This window comes from Curcuma longa, chromosome 4 (assembly GCF_044706935.1).
Source record: "Curcuma longa cultivar G26 ecotype Majalengka, Jawa Barat chromosome 4, ITB_CL_G26_1.1, whole genome shotgun sequence".
Classification (NCBI taxonomy): domain Eukaryota; kingdom Viridiplantae; phylum Streptophyta; class Magnoliopsida; order Zingiberales; family Zingiberaceae; genus Curcuma; species Curcuma longa.
The window spans coordinates 15,902,198-15,918,542 of NC_133864.1; the positions used below are offsets into that span (position 1 = coordinate 15,902,198).

A 16,345-nucleotide genomic window follows, 5' to 3' on the forward strand; every position below is an offset into this window, starting at 1 on the left:
TTCTTTGATGCTTACTTCTTTGCATACTCTTGCATGCAAACATCTAGTTTCAATTATTCTCAACCAAAGCAACTACCCTTGATACAGGAGCTGCAAGATGATTTTATGATCATAATTATCGTTATCCTCTACATCACAAAGTGAATGCCAACATAACTAATGAACATGTAGGTTCTCTTGGAGCTCAAACTACCATGATTGTATCTTATGGCTCCAATCACATAAAGATCCTTTTAATACATTTTGTTTTAAGAGTTGATGTAGATGAAGAGTATAACAACAAACATTTTCTTTGATGGGTGGTATCTGTTTCTCTTATGGACTAGTATGATTGCAATAAAAAGATCAAAAAATATATATATGCCTTATGGTGATTTGCCACAGGCTTTAAAGTTCATAGAAAGGCAAATGCTAAGAATTCTTTGAAGTTGAGCTCAAACCACCAATTCGTATAGTGGAAACTCCACAAGCAGTCGATTCAAGAATGACAAAACAAAATGGAATGCAGAACGATTTGTAATGCTACTTTGTCTGACTTTGAAATAAAAACGATAGCAGAACCTTAAATTAACCACCATGGATCTAACGCTACAGCCACCTCCATTAATCGAACAAACTGAAGCCCATATCCTGCAATAAGAAAAACATACAATGAGAAACGAGCAATTAAAAAAGCGACGATAAAATCAGATAATTTTTTTTTTAAAAAAAAACTGTTTTGGCTAATCTAAATTATCCAGAGGGTTTGTTTGGCGAAGAGAATCGAGAAGAAAAAAACATAAATTTATGTCGGAAACGCAAATTTGGAGGAGGGAGGACAGGGAGTTTCACCTCGTCGGATTCCTCTTTCTCCTCCACCTTCTCCTCCTTCTTTGGCTCCTCTGCGGCTGGGGCGCCGCCCGCGCCGCCGCTACCTGGGGCGGCGACCGCGATGGCAGCCACAGCGCCGCCGGAGGGCACGGAAGCGAACTTCTCCCGGCCGGCAGCGATGAGCTCCGTTATGTCCTTGCCCTTGACTTCCGCGAGGAAGTGGTTGATCCTCTTATCCTCTGCCTCCGCTCCCACTACAAGCAAGAAACAAGGATCACCGAAATGAAACCGAGACAAATATGAGAAGGGAAGAGAGTTCGACCTGATTCAAGGATGGATCTGATATCATCGGCGGAGGGGTTGGGGCTGCCGCCGATGACGGCGAGGAGATAAGCAGCCACAACTTTCATCTTCGCTTCGAGATTCGCAGAAGACGATGCCGCTGTTGCAAGGTCTCGGTGATGAGTGCGTAGAATGAAGCGGGTCGGCGTACTTCAATTTCAAAACCCTAGGGTTGGGTCCATTGTGACGGCGGAGAGATGTAGCTAAAACGTGTTCCAATCTAATGATTGAAATTATTTTTAAAAATATGGTATAAATCAGACGTCAATTTTTTATTAATCATCAAAAATGACACCTTTTTAAATTATTATTATCGTAAATTATACTATGTGGATTTTTAATTATAGTACTCCAATAAACTTTTTAGGGTCGTGATGTAATCGATTATTTTTAAAAATACTTAATTTCGTCATTAGAAAGTTGATATTTGGATGAATCAATTTTTAATTATAATACATTAATAAATTAATTTTATGTATAATTCATTATTATAATTAACTTAGTTAAAATAAACTTTAACATATGTTTACAAAGTCCATTGTTCTTGAGGCTACGATGAAACCCCATTGACTATCTGTGAGGAAATGATTGAAAAACGGTGCAGCGGAAATTTCTCGATCCCCACGAGAGTAAATCGGTCATTTGAGGAAAATTCGTAAATACATTATAGTTGGAGATCGAATCGGGATGCCTGAGTGACAACTTAAATGTCCTATTGGTACCATTGTCCCGGGGATGATAAACGATTGACTTAAGAAGTTTAGGTTAGTGGACTGTCCATTATAAATGTTTTCTAATTTATCATGTTGATGGATAAAAAATTTCCATGAAATCAGATCGAAGACACTAAATATCCAATGTGAACAATAAATATAAAATAAAATTATTCATATGGATCAATATCCAATATCTAGAAAGGAAGCCCAACACCGTCCACTCTGTGGTTAGAGGGCCACCCGCCTCTCCCTCCGCCGGAAGTCCCACTTGTCAATCGCCGGAGTCAGTTATGTTGCTACGAACACAGTGCTTCCCTCCTTAATTAGATAGATACCTTAATGTTCGATCATTGTGGACCTTTGTTTGGTCGGTATAAATTCCTGTAATTTAGAAGCGCCCGATCCAATTATAGAATCGAGAAGGAATTGCTACCAAGAAAGATTTGTGAAGGAACTGCGACGGACAGAATTAGTTCGGGCTTTTGCTTTATCAATTCCAAGATCATTCATCTCCCCTCCGTTCAATATTCCATTCCTATCGTTTCTCATGACGTTACTTGTGACGATCGAGAGGGCCGCATTGGCGTCGTGGCTGCTGCTGTTGTTCGCGGTATGGGCGTTCGCGGAGGCGCTCAACGTCCTGTGGTGGCGGCCGCGGCGAATGGAGCGAGCGCTCCGGGCGCAGGGGCTCACCGGCACCGCCTACCGCTTCCTGTACGGCGACCTCAAGGAGATGAGACGCTTCCTGAGGGAAGCGGTGTCGAAGCCCATGCCTCTCTCTCACGACATTGCCCTTCGCGTCGCTCCTTTCACCACCCATAAAATTAGGGAGTTCGGTGAGCGCCCTCCTCCCAAGTCAGCAAAACCTTCATCTCCATTAATGGAGGTAATTTTCTTTTGTGTAGGTGGAACATCCTTTACTTGGTTAGGGGCCGTTCCCCGAGTGGCTCTGTTGGAGCCAGAGCTGGTGAAGGAAGTCTTCGTCAAGAAGTTTGATCAAGTGGAACGACCACGCTTGAGCGTCTACCAACGATACTTCGTCACAGGCATTTTCAGCTATGGAGGCGAGAAATGGTCCAAGCACAGGAAGATGTTAAACCCTGCTTTCCACTTGGAGAAGTTGAAGGTAATTAATCCTTCTCCATATCTTCGACACAATGCTCCACAGTCTCGAACATGCTTTTGTTGTCTCGCAGCAAATGTTGCCGGTGTTCTGTAGCTGTTGCACGGAAATGGTTGAGAAATGGGAGGGGATGGTTGGCCCAGAAGGGTCTTTCGAAGTGGATGTTTGGCCAGAGTTGCAAGACTTCACTGCAGATGTTATTTCTCGAACTGCATTCGGTAGCAACTACAAAGAAGGAAGAAAGATTTTCCAACTACAAACTGAGCAAACTGAGCTGATACTTCTAGCTTTGCAGTCTGTATATATCCCAGGTTTCAGGTGAATTAATTCTGTTCCTTGTCCATCCATATCTACGTTGAAGAAAGACCATTTCATCTACTCTTCGATGCAATTCTGTCATGTAGATTCTTGCCTACCCCGAAGAATAACAGAAGGAAAGCAATTCATAGGGAAGCCCGATCAATTCTAATAGGTATAATAAGGAAGAGGGAGGAGGCCATGAAGAAGGGCGAACCAACAAAACAGGATCTCTTGGGCTTGATGCTGGAGTCCAGCTTCCAACACGCCCAAGAAACTGGCGAAAAGAATGCAGGGATGAGTTACGAGGACGTGATCGAGGAATGCAAGCTCTTTTACTTCGCCGGACAAGAAACAACATCCATCTTACTGACCACCACGATGATCGTCTTATGCATGCATCCCGACTGGCAAGAAAAAGCCAGAGAAGAAGTTGTGCAACTCTTTGGAAAAGACAAACCTGAATACAATGAACTGAGCCGTTTGAAGATTGTAAGTATCTAATTACATTTCTTCAGGATAGTGGATACAGATCGAACAGATGCAACAGTTAACACTAAATTCTCGTTACAGATGACAATGATACTGTATGAGGTTATGAGGCTATACCCACCGGTTCCTCTGCTTGAAAGAAAAACTTTTAAGCCAGTACAGATAGGAAGCCTGTTGATTCCGTCAGGGGCAGTGCTCGTCCTGCCGACAGTGCTGATCCACCGAGATCCAAGTAACTGGGGCGATGACGCGGATGAGTTCAATCCGATGCGATTCTCAGAAGGGGTTTCCAAGGCATTGAAAGAACAGTATGGATTCTTCCCCTTTGGCGGGGGTCCTCGCGTCTGTATCGGTCAGAATTTCGCAATGCTTGAAGCTAAGATGGCGCTTAGTGTGATTCTACAGAGGTTTTCTTTTGAATTTTCAGCGTCCTACGCCCATGCTCCCACCTCCCGTTTCACCCTTCAACCTCAACATGGCGCTCCGTTGAAGCTTCACAGGCTCTGAATAACCTAGTCCTCCTTTTATGAACAAAACTTGCTCACACAGACTTGTGTATGTGAGGTTATGTAATTAGAGTGATAGGTTATGATCATAATGCATGATCTCCAATTTCCTTCTCAGTATTGTAGTAGTTTTCTTGAACAACAAGAAGAAAAAGTATGCATTTTAGACGTAAATTAAACAATGGATTGCACCATCTTCTGAAAAAATTGCATTTCTGGAAATTGGAAACATATGTGTTCAGTTGATTCTTGTAATTTTCGAATACTGTTGCTATTTGATGAGCATCAGAAAGGGGGAATCGAGGTGGAAGGTAAAGTAGCGATCGAGCTAAGAATTATTACTCTGTCATGTTCTCTCTAAACTCTGTTCTTGCATCAACGCCCTCCTCCTCTTGTCCTATCGAATCCATGGAGCATGCACGCCAACGCCCGCATTGCGTTCACTTGCTCCTGCAGCGCCTGGACGTAGTCGGCCGTCTCCTCGAACAGCTTCTCCACGCCGAGGTCCTCGCCGCCGGGGACAAGCCGCTGCAGTGTCCTCACTCGAGCCTCCACCAGCTCCTCCTCTGGCTCTTCCACCTCCAACGACGACGCGGCCGCCTCGCACGTCGTCGACGTCGTCTCCTCTTTGCTGACCAGAAGGCGGCGGCGGAGGAGCGCGCGGCTCCAGTGGCGGCCGCGAGAGGAGCGAGCGAGTCCGATCTCGGCCGCCATCTTGATCCGCCGGCTCCGCTCGAGGAGGCCGGCGTCGGCTTTCCCATCGTTGTCCATGGATATACGTCGGTGATAGAGTAAAGAGATCAAGGGAGACGAGGGCAAAGGAGAGGCCGATTCTATATATAGCTGGGAATCTGGGACTCAGCGGCAATTGCAGAAGAAGCGATGGTGCGGGCGGCGCAATTATGGATGCAGAGATCGCCATGCAGAGCGATAGGAGCGGGGTCGGTAACAGCTACGGCGAGTGGGAGGGACCGGACAGATCGCCATTGTTCTGGGGCCGCGAACGAACAGTTTGTGCAGGGGGGCATGTTGCGGCAATTAAAATGCCTTGTCTCCGCTTTTGCCGGGGGGAGGCCACTGGCGAGGCTCTCCGCTGTCGGCTTGGCTCACGAGAGCCTCACCAGCTAGCTTCCATTCTATCTAGTTATGTCTCTAGCTCTCACCCTATGAAAAGGATCATTCTACTGAATAAAATTCTCATTCATTTACTTTACTTCCATGCGGAATATCATTTTTTCCTTGTAATATTTCTATTATGGGTTGGTATGATTTGATCTAGAAGATCAAGATCCGATCTTATTAGACAATATGTCGGATAGAAGATTGGACTCCAAGGTTGATTGGCTTAGTCTCGTGCCCCAGCTTCATTTCGTGCTCACGCTTCTAACTCTGTAAAGGTGGTAGGGTCTCGACTCGGCAATTGGTATAGATCGAGATCCAATGTCTGACTCAACAACCGACACAGTCCAGGACCCCAATACCTTGACTCGGCATTCAGCTTAGCTCAGGATCCCACATCAGACCTCTCTCAAAACTCAATTCGATATTCGATTTCGAGCTACGAGTCTGAGCAAGGGCTCCACTAAGTCTCCTGACCGTATCATACCCGGTCTCAACCCCAAGATTTGTCTCAACTGATTTCGCCTCAGGCTCTCTCTATCGCTCATGCTCCGCCTACTCAGTGTCTTACACCGCGCTCAACTGACTTTGTTCTCTTTCTTTTCTCATTTAGCTTGGCAGGCCACTATCAAAAGGACACATGCAATCATATGATATGTCGGATAACTCATCTATTATATTAATATAATATAATAGCATAGTTTGATGTCATCAAATATGAGTGATAAGACTCTTCACTACTGATAAGATCTCCACTGAGAGATATCCTTTTTAATTACAATAACTTAGTTTTCTCATTTTTCTCTTTTATAAGTCTATATAACTTGCACTCTTCTTTTGTTCCACATTCTTTTCTCGATATAGGTACGCACATAAGTGTCGGAGGGTCAAGGTTGAACTAAGCACACTCATCCTCTTTTTTTTTTCTTGCAGTGGCATTTGGTGCTAGAGTTCATTGTCCTCTTCCTTCATTGCTCATGAGGATCATCTTGATCGTCAACCTATAAATCAGGTATCGGTAGCCGGTGACTCATCCAAAAGACGATATGGAACAATTTCTTTATTAGTTTGATCATTCTCCAAAACCAAACTGTAAACCTGGACAAGCTCAGCTCCTCGCGCCATGAAAATATAATAGCTAGTGTTTCATTATGTGTATCAGTATTTACTAACAAATGGTCTAGCTTTTTTTTTGTTTTGTTAAGTTTAAAATCGTGGCTAAGATCTAAACTACTGTGAGATCGTGCAGATCTACAGGAGTGAATCTTTCAAATTCAAAGGGCAGTACTATCTAATTATTTTTGTGACACGTCAGCCACATGATCAAATATGATGAATAATGCTTTAGGCATCCATAATATAATGGAGGTATTTAGAAGGGTTATTTCTCTAAATATCTTCAAATTCCAAATCTTCTCCATTGGAAGGGACGGAGACGGAGATATTAGAAGTCGGGCAAAGAGTTTTGTTCGGTAATTTTTATTTTAAAAAAATGTAAAAAATTTAAAAGATGAGCTGTAGGACTGTGCAAGCACGCGTGGGTGGCCCTGCAGCAGGGCTCACTTGTGCTGTAGCTCTTTTTATTTATTTTTTGTTATTTTATTTTATTTTATTTTTAAATTCAATGTGAACGTTTGACACACGTTTATTTAAGTTGATTGAGAACGTTGCCAACCTCAATGCTTAAAACGTTAGGTAACGTTTATTTTTTTGTTATATATACAATATTTTTTCATCCATCTTTCACCGTCATAAAATCACTACATATTCAAAAATTTAGAGAACAGTGTATAAAAATTTCAATTATTATTTAGAAATTTGATGAACTATCCAAATATCTATAAAAATTCAAGTAGATAAAAATTTTAAGTTAATTAGTCATAATCTCTTCAATCCTCAATTTTCATTTCTCACATAACATCCATGTAATTTTCAACATTTTTCATACCCACCACCATATTATTATAATTTTTAAAGTTATTTAAATTTTTTGAATAGCGACCCTCAAGCTCCGTATCCCTCCCAAATATTGCATAGTAGTTAATATTTTATGTAAGTTCCATCTCATGAAATTAATCTGCTTCAATCATCAGGGATTCAATCCAATAAATCGACAGGGCTATTGATGAAAGTGACAATGATAAAGTGATATAAATATCTCATGTAGCCCCGATTCACAATTTCATTCATTCTCATAAAAAATAGAGCTTGATAATGTTATTTTCGATCAAGCAATCAAGACGAACAATGAATCAGATGGAGATCATAACAAGCGAACAACATAACTAGTAGCAAATGATAAACTCTTTATAGCAGTCTACACAATCATAAGCGAAAATCCAGTAGTTGATAATGCCCAAAAGAATGAGTTTTTTTTTTTAAATGGATGGTGGCATACTATAATATCAATCAAGATAAAAGACCTAAAAAAATAATTGCAGATAAAGCAAAATTACATTAGACTTAGGTGAAAAAGATAGTGAATAGTTATAATAGAATCTACAATAAATAATACAATAATGGACTAAGTGGATGGAATGATGAGGATTTGATGGTGCGGCTCATGAATAATATAAGAGTAATTTTGAATCTACTTTCCAATATAAACATATGTGGAAAATTGTAAAAGATAATCCAATGTACGTTCCTCAATCCTCAAAGCGACGGACTGCAAAGAAAACAAGGACATCAGAATCATCAAGTATGCATACTGACTCTTCTAATATAATCCTAACACAACTGTTGGTATAGATGATAGAAAAATCCGATCTCGTCCGATGGGATAAAATGCACAAAGAGGAAAGACAACAAAGGAATGACCCTAATCAATGAATTGAGTCAGATTATAAAATAGTTAATAGCATATTTGGGGAAGTATAATAACAATAAGAAAGTAAACCAAATCATTTAAACACATCAACTTCTCGTGATGGACATACAAGGCATGACAGATGAACTAGAACCATCTAGTGATATGTGAGCAGCTGAAGAAAAAAATTAAACATGTAATAGATTTATTTATTTTATTAATTTAATGTGCTTTGTAATTTCTATTTTCATGTCATATATTTAAGTATCTATGTAATCCACTTTTTGATTATTAATGTTATATATAAACTAACCATTATAAATTAACCGTTACAAACTAACCGTTACAAAATTGATATAAAAGTAGGAGATGAAACATTCACAATTCTCCACACTATATCTATTATCCTCTTTCTGACACTAAACTTTTCATTTGTTCCAAAATGTCTCAAGATCTTAACCAAATTAATACAGAAATCATTCTCGAAGACACAATAAGCCATACAACAATATTAGATCCCGACGAAGCATTATTCATGATAGTAATGCACAATCAACTTAAATTGATTGAATTCATGCAAAATTATTATGGAAGTACATAAAGAAGAAGGTCAATTAACAGAGAACGTGTAGCTGGATACACTTAGCTTGTCAATGATTATTTGTTTGCTGAGCGAGTGTATACCAATGACATGTTCTGACGATGATTTCAAATTAGAAAAGAATTATTTTTGTACATAGTCACTAATTTGAAAAATTATCCCGGTGGATATTTTAAATGAAAGGAAGATACAACAGAGAAGAAAAGGCCAGTTGACACTTTAGAAATACTATCCGTCAACTGGCTTATGGAGATTTCGTTGACCAATTGGATGAGTACCTACGAATGGGTGAAACAACTGCCCTCGAATGCTTGTCCAACTTTTGCCAATATGTGATACAAATATATGAAGGTGTGTACTTAAGAAAACTCAATGTAATTGATATCGTTCGTTTGCTTAAAATACATAAACAAAGGCACGATTTCCCTGAGATGTTAGGAAGTCTTGATTATATGCATTAAGCCTGACAAAATTGTCCGATTGCGTGGAGGGCATAATACACACGAGATGATCATGGCTACCCAACAATTGTATTTGAAGTGATTGCATCTATTGATTTGTGGATATGACATGTATTTTTTAGAGTTGATGAGTCTTGTAATGTGCTTAATGAATCGTCTATTTTTAATGATGTCTTGAAAGAAAATGCACTAGAGATTAATTTTATTGTGAACAGTACACAATATACAAAAGGGTACTACCTAACGGGTATTATATATCCAAAATGGACCACTTTCATCAAGAGTTTTCCTGTCTCCAGGCAATGGTGGAGCCAACCCGGGCGATTTACTCGGGTTGATCCCAAGCTGTGGGTCATGAACGTGTTGTCACCTGGGCTAATCTTCTCATTTTCTATTTTCTCCTATAGTAAATCAGAATTTTTCTCCTTTCTAACGCCGTCGAGCCCCCGGGCTACAGCCCGGGTAGGTTTGACTGTGGCTCCGCCTTTGCCTCTAGGATCCAAAAAGAATAAATTTTAAGGAAAGATAAGAGACTGCAAGAAAAGATATCGAGAAGGCATTTAGGGTGCTCCAAGTTCATTGGACAATTATAAGCGGTCCAGTGCGACATTGGTTCATGGACAAATGCAAAAAAAATCATGTATACATGTATTATTTTACATAACATGATCGTGGAGGACGAAAGTCATGCAATATCGATTTGGGATAGTAAAAAACAAGATACTATCACAGTGAATCAAGGCTCAACCACTGAATTTGCTGAATTTGAAGAAATTTTGAGTTATATGGTATATTCAAGTGTATTATCAGTGTCGTCACTATTTGGTTGAACACATCTGAAACACATATCGCTGTAATAAATGAATGACTAATTTATCATCTATAAAATATTTAATTATTTTAATTTTAAATTTATAAAATATTTATATTCGTATGTTATACTATTTCTCTTAAAATTTGTGCGTTATATATTGTACTATTTTTGTTTAAATAAAATATTAATATTAAATTAATTTTATTGAATAATTATATGTAGATAAATATTAAGTAAAAAATATTCATGGACAAATTATAGATGAAATATATTATATTGAAGAATTGAAAAATATAATTAATTTCATTTAAATATAAAATTAGATGTAAATTAATAAATTGACAACAATACTCATAAATATTTGATTATAAAAATTATAAGTGAAATATCTGATGGGTGGATTAATAAATATTTAATTTATAATATATTTTATTGTAGAATTTGAGATATTTAATTTGAGAGACAAATATTCTTTGTGAATGCCCTTAATTAGAAGGCAATAACGAGGGAACAATAAATGTTATAAAAATGCTAAAAATAAAAAACACGCACATCACGTTGGCGAGAAATTAAGTTGGAAGGTTACATTTGTATTCATTTAAAGTTTAAACAAGCAAGATCTCTCTCACAATTATTCTTCTTCTTACTCATGTATGGAGACAATCGACGACAGAGCACGATGCATGCGATTGATAGCAGGTCAGGGACGACAGGTGACTGACAGAGAAAGCGGATCGGAGCAACAGTTACAGCAGCTGAGGAGGCAATCGCAACAAGCTAAGGTCCCATTCATGTCCATGCATTGCAGCATGCGTCTCCTCACTCCTGTAACAAGACCTAATCCTCCACCAGACCACCTCTGTCACAGTGCCACCAAACCACTTGTGCTGACTGCTCTGTTTTTCTCTGTCGATCTCAATCACCCCCATCACCCACTCTCCCTCCCTATCCATGTGCCTGCGACGCCATGATCGTGACATGCCCATGTGACCCCGAAAGCAACCTGCTCTGCCTCTTCCCAGTGCCTCTCTTCTTTCGCTTGCCCATCGGCAGAATAGACAACAGTGCACGGCTCGTACCGCTGGTCCATCCCTCGCGCCGGCCGAGCGAGGTGGTGGCGGCCACATGCTAGAACATGCGAAACCTAGCTACTGCCCATGTGCGCGCCCTTGGAGCGCCGCCCCGGCCCCATGCAGCCGACATGGGGCCCCGTCGGTGGGCCGCGGGCGCCGCTCGAGCAATATAATCCAGTCGCTGTCGCGCGCTCGTGCTGCATCTGTGCAGGCGAAGCGCATTAAATGGCGCTGATGCTGCCGGTCGCTGTCACGGTTGGCTTCGCGGCTCGCAGGCCGGAGAGGGGATCAGCACCGGAATGGCCGGCGCGCGCACTCACAGCTTGTCTCTGCATCCATCGCGAGTTTAATTGATGTTGAAACATGAATTCCACCTACAAAATTAGCAGGATTCTTTCAACAATTCAATATTGAAGAACTCAGTCTTTGCGTGATTCGGATCACACCACGGACGGCGCAAATTTATGCTTATTTTAACTGTATCAATACTTTACTTAGTATTGTACTGCCTAATATATAAAGCATAGCATATCAATTAGGTCTGCGTGATAGAATCTCCGTTAGGGTTTAAATTATATGTTTTATTCGATTTATAATATTAGTTAAATATGACATTTACTTTTAGCCTGTGGCCGATCGGGCCGTGGGTGATAGTCTGATGGCCCAGAAATCTCAGGCCTTATTCGGCCCATTTGGAGGCCCAATCAAATCCGTCAAGTATAGGCGCGCCCGACGCCGCCGTCTTCCCCGGCGACGGCGAGCCTCTTTCAAAATTCAACCTCGCCGTCCACCGAGGAATTGACGACTCAAGTGTCAAGACCACCACCGATAGTTTCAGCGACGTTTCCCTCCGCCGGTAATAGGATTTGCATCACGGACCCGAAGTCGTTTCTTTTCTTCGCACACAAAAAAGCCATGTTCGATTCATGTTCTTTATTGTTGTGCAGTAGTCGACAAAAGAAATGGAGCTAGCTAGAGGACATAATTGTTTCACCGAGTTATTACAATCCTTTAATTAATTAAGCATGTTTGGTAGAAAACAAAGATATAAATAGTTGTCTGCTACAGTAAAATTTGATGATTGCAATTGATGTGCCGTTTTTAATTTAAGAGTTACAGCTCAACAAATAAACTTCTCGGGAATCTAGAGTAGTTCTAAGGCTGCTATCTTCGGAGTTGTTGATAAATTAGTCCCGCAGTTTGTACTTAAATATAAATCACAAGACAATCATTTCTAAGTAAATTTATCTCTAAGTGCGCTAGCTTTAAACCAATCATATTTGAACGAAATAACCTTCTTCTCTTTTTTAAATCATGAAACTCCTTAGTTATTATTTCGATCGATACGGTTATTAGTCAACAAATCTTTAGCTCAGACATTGTTGCTCTATGCGGTGAAGGGACATGAGAGGATCAAGTTAAACGAACGAATTAGTTTGGTACTGAAGATTTTCAGTAGACTACTCCGATGCTCAAGTCAATTTTAGTGGAAGAGAAAGAAGAAAAAGTAAGAGTATGTGTGGTTGCTCAAGTTGTGGGGGAGAAGTTTTCATACCTGCGGAAGGATTTATATACTTACGATCGAAAAGGAATATCCACATCAATCTAAGGGCAGACGATCTCTGTCGAGGTCGAGGGGACAAGTTCTAACAATTGCTGCCAGGTGACCCCAACATGAGACACTAGGGAACCAAGTCTATTAACCTTGTAACTATCCTGTGACCCGACAATGTTGATTATTCTTACCTTTTGACTATAGACACAAACACAAAGGGGTCCAAGGAATCGGGTCTGACAACCTCGATCGTAACCATCCTGACCCTTTAACAGGGCTCGCACGCTTGAAGGATCTTGACAGCTTCTAGGGTCGAGATGACTAATAGACCAAGAAAGATGGAGTGGCTGAGGTGGTCGAGATCGAGAAACCGAGATAGTCGAGGTCGGGATGACCGAGCTGGAGACCGAGAGATATATAGAGATGGTCGAGATCGGGATGTCTGAGAGGTCAAGAAAGATGAAGTGACCGAGGTGGCCAAGACCGAGATAGTCGAAGTCGGGATGGCCGAAAGACCAAGAAAATAGAGTGGTCGAAGTGGTTGAGATCGAGAGACTGAGATAGTCGAAGTTGGGATGACCAAGATCGAAAAAGATAGAGTGACTGAGGTGGCCGAAGTCGGGATGGCCGAGAGACCGAGAGACCGAGATGATTGAGATCGATATAAGAGCGCTAATCTATTTAAAGTTGACTATTGACTTCCTGAATTCACATCAATCTTTTTTTTTTTTTTTTTTTTTTGATCTTTCATACTATGTAAGACTAATTAGAATCCACCGCATCAATTATTACCATGTGTACAATATTCTCCTTTACATAATGGAATGATGGAAAATGTTTAATTCTCAAATATGAATACACTTGAGTCATGCATGTACGCGTATAGTGAGGAACGCGACTACGGTTGGAATTTGGAAATCAAATCTAGCAAGCAAGCATTACGGTAGCTGGCCGCCGTCAACCATGGAAGAAGCCATAGTCTTGAAATGGCAGGTTCTGCAGAGAAGGTGGCAAATTTTGCAGAAGCACGCTAGGGTTTAAGCTCCCTCTCTGGCTAAGTTTGTCGTCGTCCAACTGTTGCAGTACTTGTTGAATCATCAGGTCATGGCAAAAGCTCGCCGGCATCACCTGAGAAGAAGAAGGCGGCGGCGGCGGCGGCGGCGGCGGCAAGAGGTGCCCGCTGCCCCTGAGAGATGTGGGGCAGTGATGAGTGTGTCTGCCTTCGTAGGTTGTTATCACGATTAATGGATTCTGGTAGCACCTCTCCACCCTTTTCTTTACGGGGCACTTCTGCGTTGTGCAACGGTAGTAGCTCCTGAAATTTGTGAAGGCAGTCGTCGATATATATATATATATTAAAAACAATCGATGGAATTAGAAATTAAAGATGTTTAATTAATTATTACACAGATATATAATTGACCTTGGGTAAGGGCTGTTCTTGACTGCTTTCTGACCATACTTCCTCCAACGGTAGCCGTCTTCGAGATGATCGACTTCGCTCTGGGTAACGAAGGCAAAACTAGGATCTCTTGCTCGCTTCTCTCCTTTCTTCTTGGGCTTGTCCCTAATTCCACATAACAAATAATTATGCAGATCAGGAAGCTTTTCAAGAGTTAGATGACGTGATTAATTAACATTCTTAAAAGAATTATTATCGAATGCAATCTTAATTGTGATGATTCAAGAGCAAAATTTAATTATATTCTATGATCAATTCACTGTGTTAATTTCTAATTTGTAGCTATTTGATTGATTTGAGGCAAGGAGTAGTTCTTGGTTTGTTGTTTAATTTATAATTAGACAAGGTATGAAACGCTAGAGAATTGTGTGCTAATTAATTAACAAATTAATTAATTCCAGTCAATCTCCATTTCAATCTGTTTGGATCAAAATAAACAGCAACAGGAATTGTAATTAATTTCAAGCTAAGAAAATCGATCTGATTCACTTGAAGCAAATTAAGGGAGAAATAGAGAGAAATTAACTCACAATTTCTTAGATATATCACTCTCTGTATCCACCTCCTCAGGCTGTTGCTTCACCTCCTCTTCATCCTGCTTCAACTGCTCCTCCTTACGCCGTAACTCATCCTCCTCGCCGGCGCCGGCGCCGGCCTCAGTAGACGAAGACGAAGTCGATGAGTTAGGCGTTAGCGGAGTACTCGCAGCTCCTCCATCGCAACCCAGCGTCGTCGTCGTCGGAGGAGGAGGAGGAATATTACCAGCACTCAAGGTGTTAACATCCAACATCAGCTCAGAACCAACCGTCCCCACTGCCGTCGCCAGTTCCGAAGAGGATGATGATAAGCCAAAAGCACTAGCCGCCTCCGCCGCCGCCGTGTAGTCGATCATCGAGCTCCGTAACAAGTCGGTGATGCTCAAGAACCTCGTCGACGGTGCTGCTGCCTGCAGCGACGCATCGTGGTCACCGACACCGGGAGCTCCGGACGACTGCTTGTGGGAGAAGAACGGCCAGGGTTCATCGTGGAAAAAGAAGTTGTAGTGCTCCGGCCGGTGATCTTGATCGCCAGACATGGAGATCTGAGCTCCTGGATGGATCCGCCGAGAGAGTCTTCTCCTAGCCAGTGCACTGCAGAAGAGGGCTGAGGCTGTGCCCTTATTTATATGTGATTATTTTTATTGCTTTTAAAGATTTTTCTCACACAATAATTAAAAAAAAAATCACTTTGCCCTCTCCTAAAGTTTTCGGACTTTTTTTGAAATGCCTCCCATATAAGATTTCTTAAGTGAATAAATTTTTCGGATTAATTCAGTGGGGCAAAAATTATTTATATTAACTTTAAAATTAATCAATTGACCTATTTTGAACAAAATATTGGGAGAAGCATAAGAGCAGACGTGATTTGGTAAATTTATAAAATCAGGGGTGTAATTTAGTAAAAAAAAACACTGTTGACTTAAACGGCAGACGTCAATCCAGCAAAGGTCACCGGCTGTTACCGGTCCAACAGAGATGTGTCGGCATAGCATAGGACCGGCACCCACCGACACGCGACACGTGGATCGTGTGTGCGACGAGCGATGGTTGACCGTTGACCGCTGCGCGCCTGCAAGATCTGCCGGAACTCGATCGGACGGCGGAAGGACGTCGAATCTGAGAAGTGTGAAACGGGGTCAGCCGCGACGCGAGTCAACAGGGCGGACAACATTTTTGGTCTTTTTTTTTTTTTTTTTTTTTGTTTTGCCTCTCAAATCGCTTGAGGAAGACATGCTTGGGAGGATGGCAACAGCCAGCAGCCCTTTTCGTTGACCAAAACCTCCCATTAATCACCTCGTGCATAATTAAGGGAGGTTTGCAGCTCATAAGATCACCATAATGCAGACAATTATACAAACACTGTAGTGAGGTTTGACTTTCGTGCAAGGTCGTTACAGGTCACACATCTCTCATTTAAATATCATGCGCGAATATACGGCCTTCCAGTGGATGACGATGATGTGTGCACCTAATCCCATCTTTGAAGTTGTTGACCAGAACATGCATGATCGATCTTCATTCAGGATCTAATATCAACTGCACCCTTTTAATTTTCATTTTTATTGGTTGGAAGCGAGGATAATCGAGGAAGAAGTTGAAAAGAATTTGTTCGATTCAAATCTCTAT

At 41.2% G+C, this 16,345-nt stretch overlaps 4 protein-coding genes across 4 annotated transcripts; 1 reads left to right on the forward strand and 3 right to left on the reverse strand.

The window, feature by feature from the left end:
- Positions 1-397: 397 nt before the first annotated feature.
- Positions 398-1,274, reverse strand: LOC141827525 (large ribosomal subunit protein P2B-like). The gene is made up of 3 exons (XM_074714794.1): positions 1,133-1,274; positions 832-1,064; positions 398-630 (listed from the first exon to the last, which is right to left on the reverse strand). Exons 1-3 carry the CDS (start codon positions 1,218-1,220, stop codon positions 604-606), a joined length of 348 nt encoding a protein of 115 aa, XP_074570895.1. The 5' UTR covers positions 1,221-1,274; the 3' UTR covers positions 398-603.
- A 1,141-nt stretch (positions 1,275-2,415) lies between these two features.
- LOC141827166 (cytochrome P450 CYP72A616-like) lies at positions 2,416-4,398 on the forward strand. Its single transcript, XM_074714416.1, has 5 exons — positions 2,416-2,704; positions 2,774-2,994; positions 3,065-3,309; positions 3,396-3,780; positions 3,862-4,398. Exons 1-5 carry the CDS (start codon positions 2,416-2,418, stop codon positions 4,285-4,287), a joined length of 1,566 nt encoding a protein of 521 aa, XP_074570517.1. The 3' UTR covers positions 4,288-4,398.
- A 62-nt stretch (positions 4,399-4,460) lies between these two features.
- Positions 4,461-5,425, reverse strand: LOC141828644 (transcription factor bHLH146-like). Its single transcript, XM_074716104.1, has one exon. It carries the CDS (start codon positions 5,055-5,057, stop codon positions 4,662-4,664), a length of 396 nt encoding a protein of 131 aa, XP_074572205.1. The 5' UTR covers positions 5,058-5,425; the 3' UTR covers positions 4,461-4,661.
- An 8,050-nt stretch (positions 5,426-13,475) lies between these two features.
- Positions 13,476-15,300, reverse strand: LOC141826801 (uncharacterized). Its single transcript, XM_074714103.1, has 3 exons — positions 14,711-15,300; positions 14,142-14,285; positions 13,476-14,033 (listed from the first exon to the last, which is right to left on the reverse strand). The coding sequence occupies exons 1-3, from the start codon at positions 15,253-15,255 to the stop codon at positions 13,676-13,678; spliced, it is 1,047 nt and encodes a 348-aa protein (XP_074570204.1). The 5' UTR covers positions 15,256-15,300; the 3' UTR covers positions 13,476-13,675.
- Between the last annotated feature and the right edge of the window lie 1,045 nt (positions 15,301-16,345).

Excerpts from the sequence above, each read along its gene's own strand:
- LOC141828644 (XM_074716104.1), bottom strand. The coding sequence starts at position 5,057 with ATGGACAACGATGGGAAAGCCGACGCCGGCCTCCTCGAGCGGAGCCGG.
- LOC141827525 (XM_074714794.1), bottom strand. The coding sequence starts at position 1,220 with ATGAAAGTTGTGGCTGCTTATCTCCTCGCCGTCATCGGCGGCAGCCCC. Across the intron at positions 1,065-1,132 it reads CAGATCCATCCTTGAATCAG|TGGGAGCGGAGGCAGAGGAT; the intron begins GTCGAACTCTCT and ends TCTTGCTTGTAG. Across the intron at positions 631-831 it reads AGAAAGAGGAATCCGACGAG|GATATGGGCTTCAGTTTGTT; the intron begins GTGAAACTCCCT and ends TTCTTATTGCAG.
- LOC141826801 (XM_074714103.1), bottom strand. The coding sequence starts at position 15,255 with ATGTCTGGCGATCAAGATCACCGGCCGGAGCACTACAACTTCTTTTTC. Across the intron at positions 14,286-14,710 it reads AGTGATATATCTAAGAAATT|GGACAAGCCCAAGAAGAAAG; the intron begins GTGAGTTAATTT and ends ATGTGGAATTAG. Across the intron at positions 14,034-14,141 it reads AAGAACAGCCCTTACCCAAG|GAGCTACTACCGTTGCACAA; the intron begins GTCAATTATATA and ends CACAAATTTCAG.
- LOC141827166 (XM_074714416.1), top strand. The coding sequence starts at position 2,416 with ATGACGTTACTTGTGACGATCGAGAGGGCCGCATTGGCGTCGTGGCTG. Across the intron at positions 2,705-2,773 it reads CCATAAAATTAGGGAGTTCG|GTGGAACATCCTTTACTTGG; the intron begins GTGAGCGCCCTC and ends TCTTTTGTGTAG. Across the intron at positions 3,310-3,395 it reads GTATATATCCCAGGTTTCAG|ATTCTTGCCTACCCCGAAGA; the intron begins GTGAATTAATTC and ends TCTGTCATGTAG.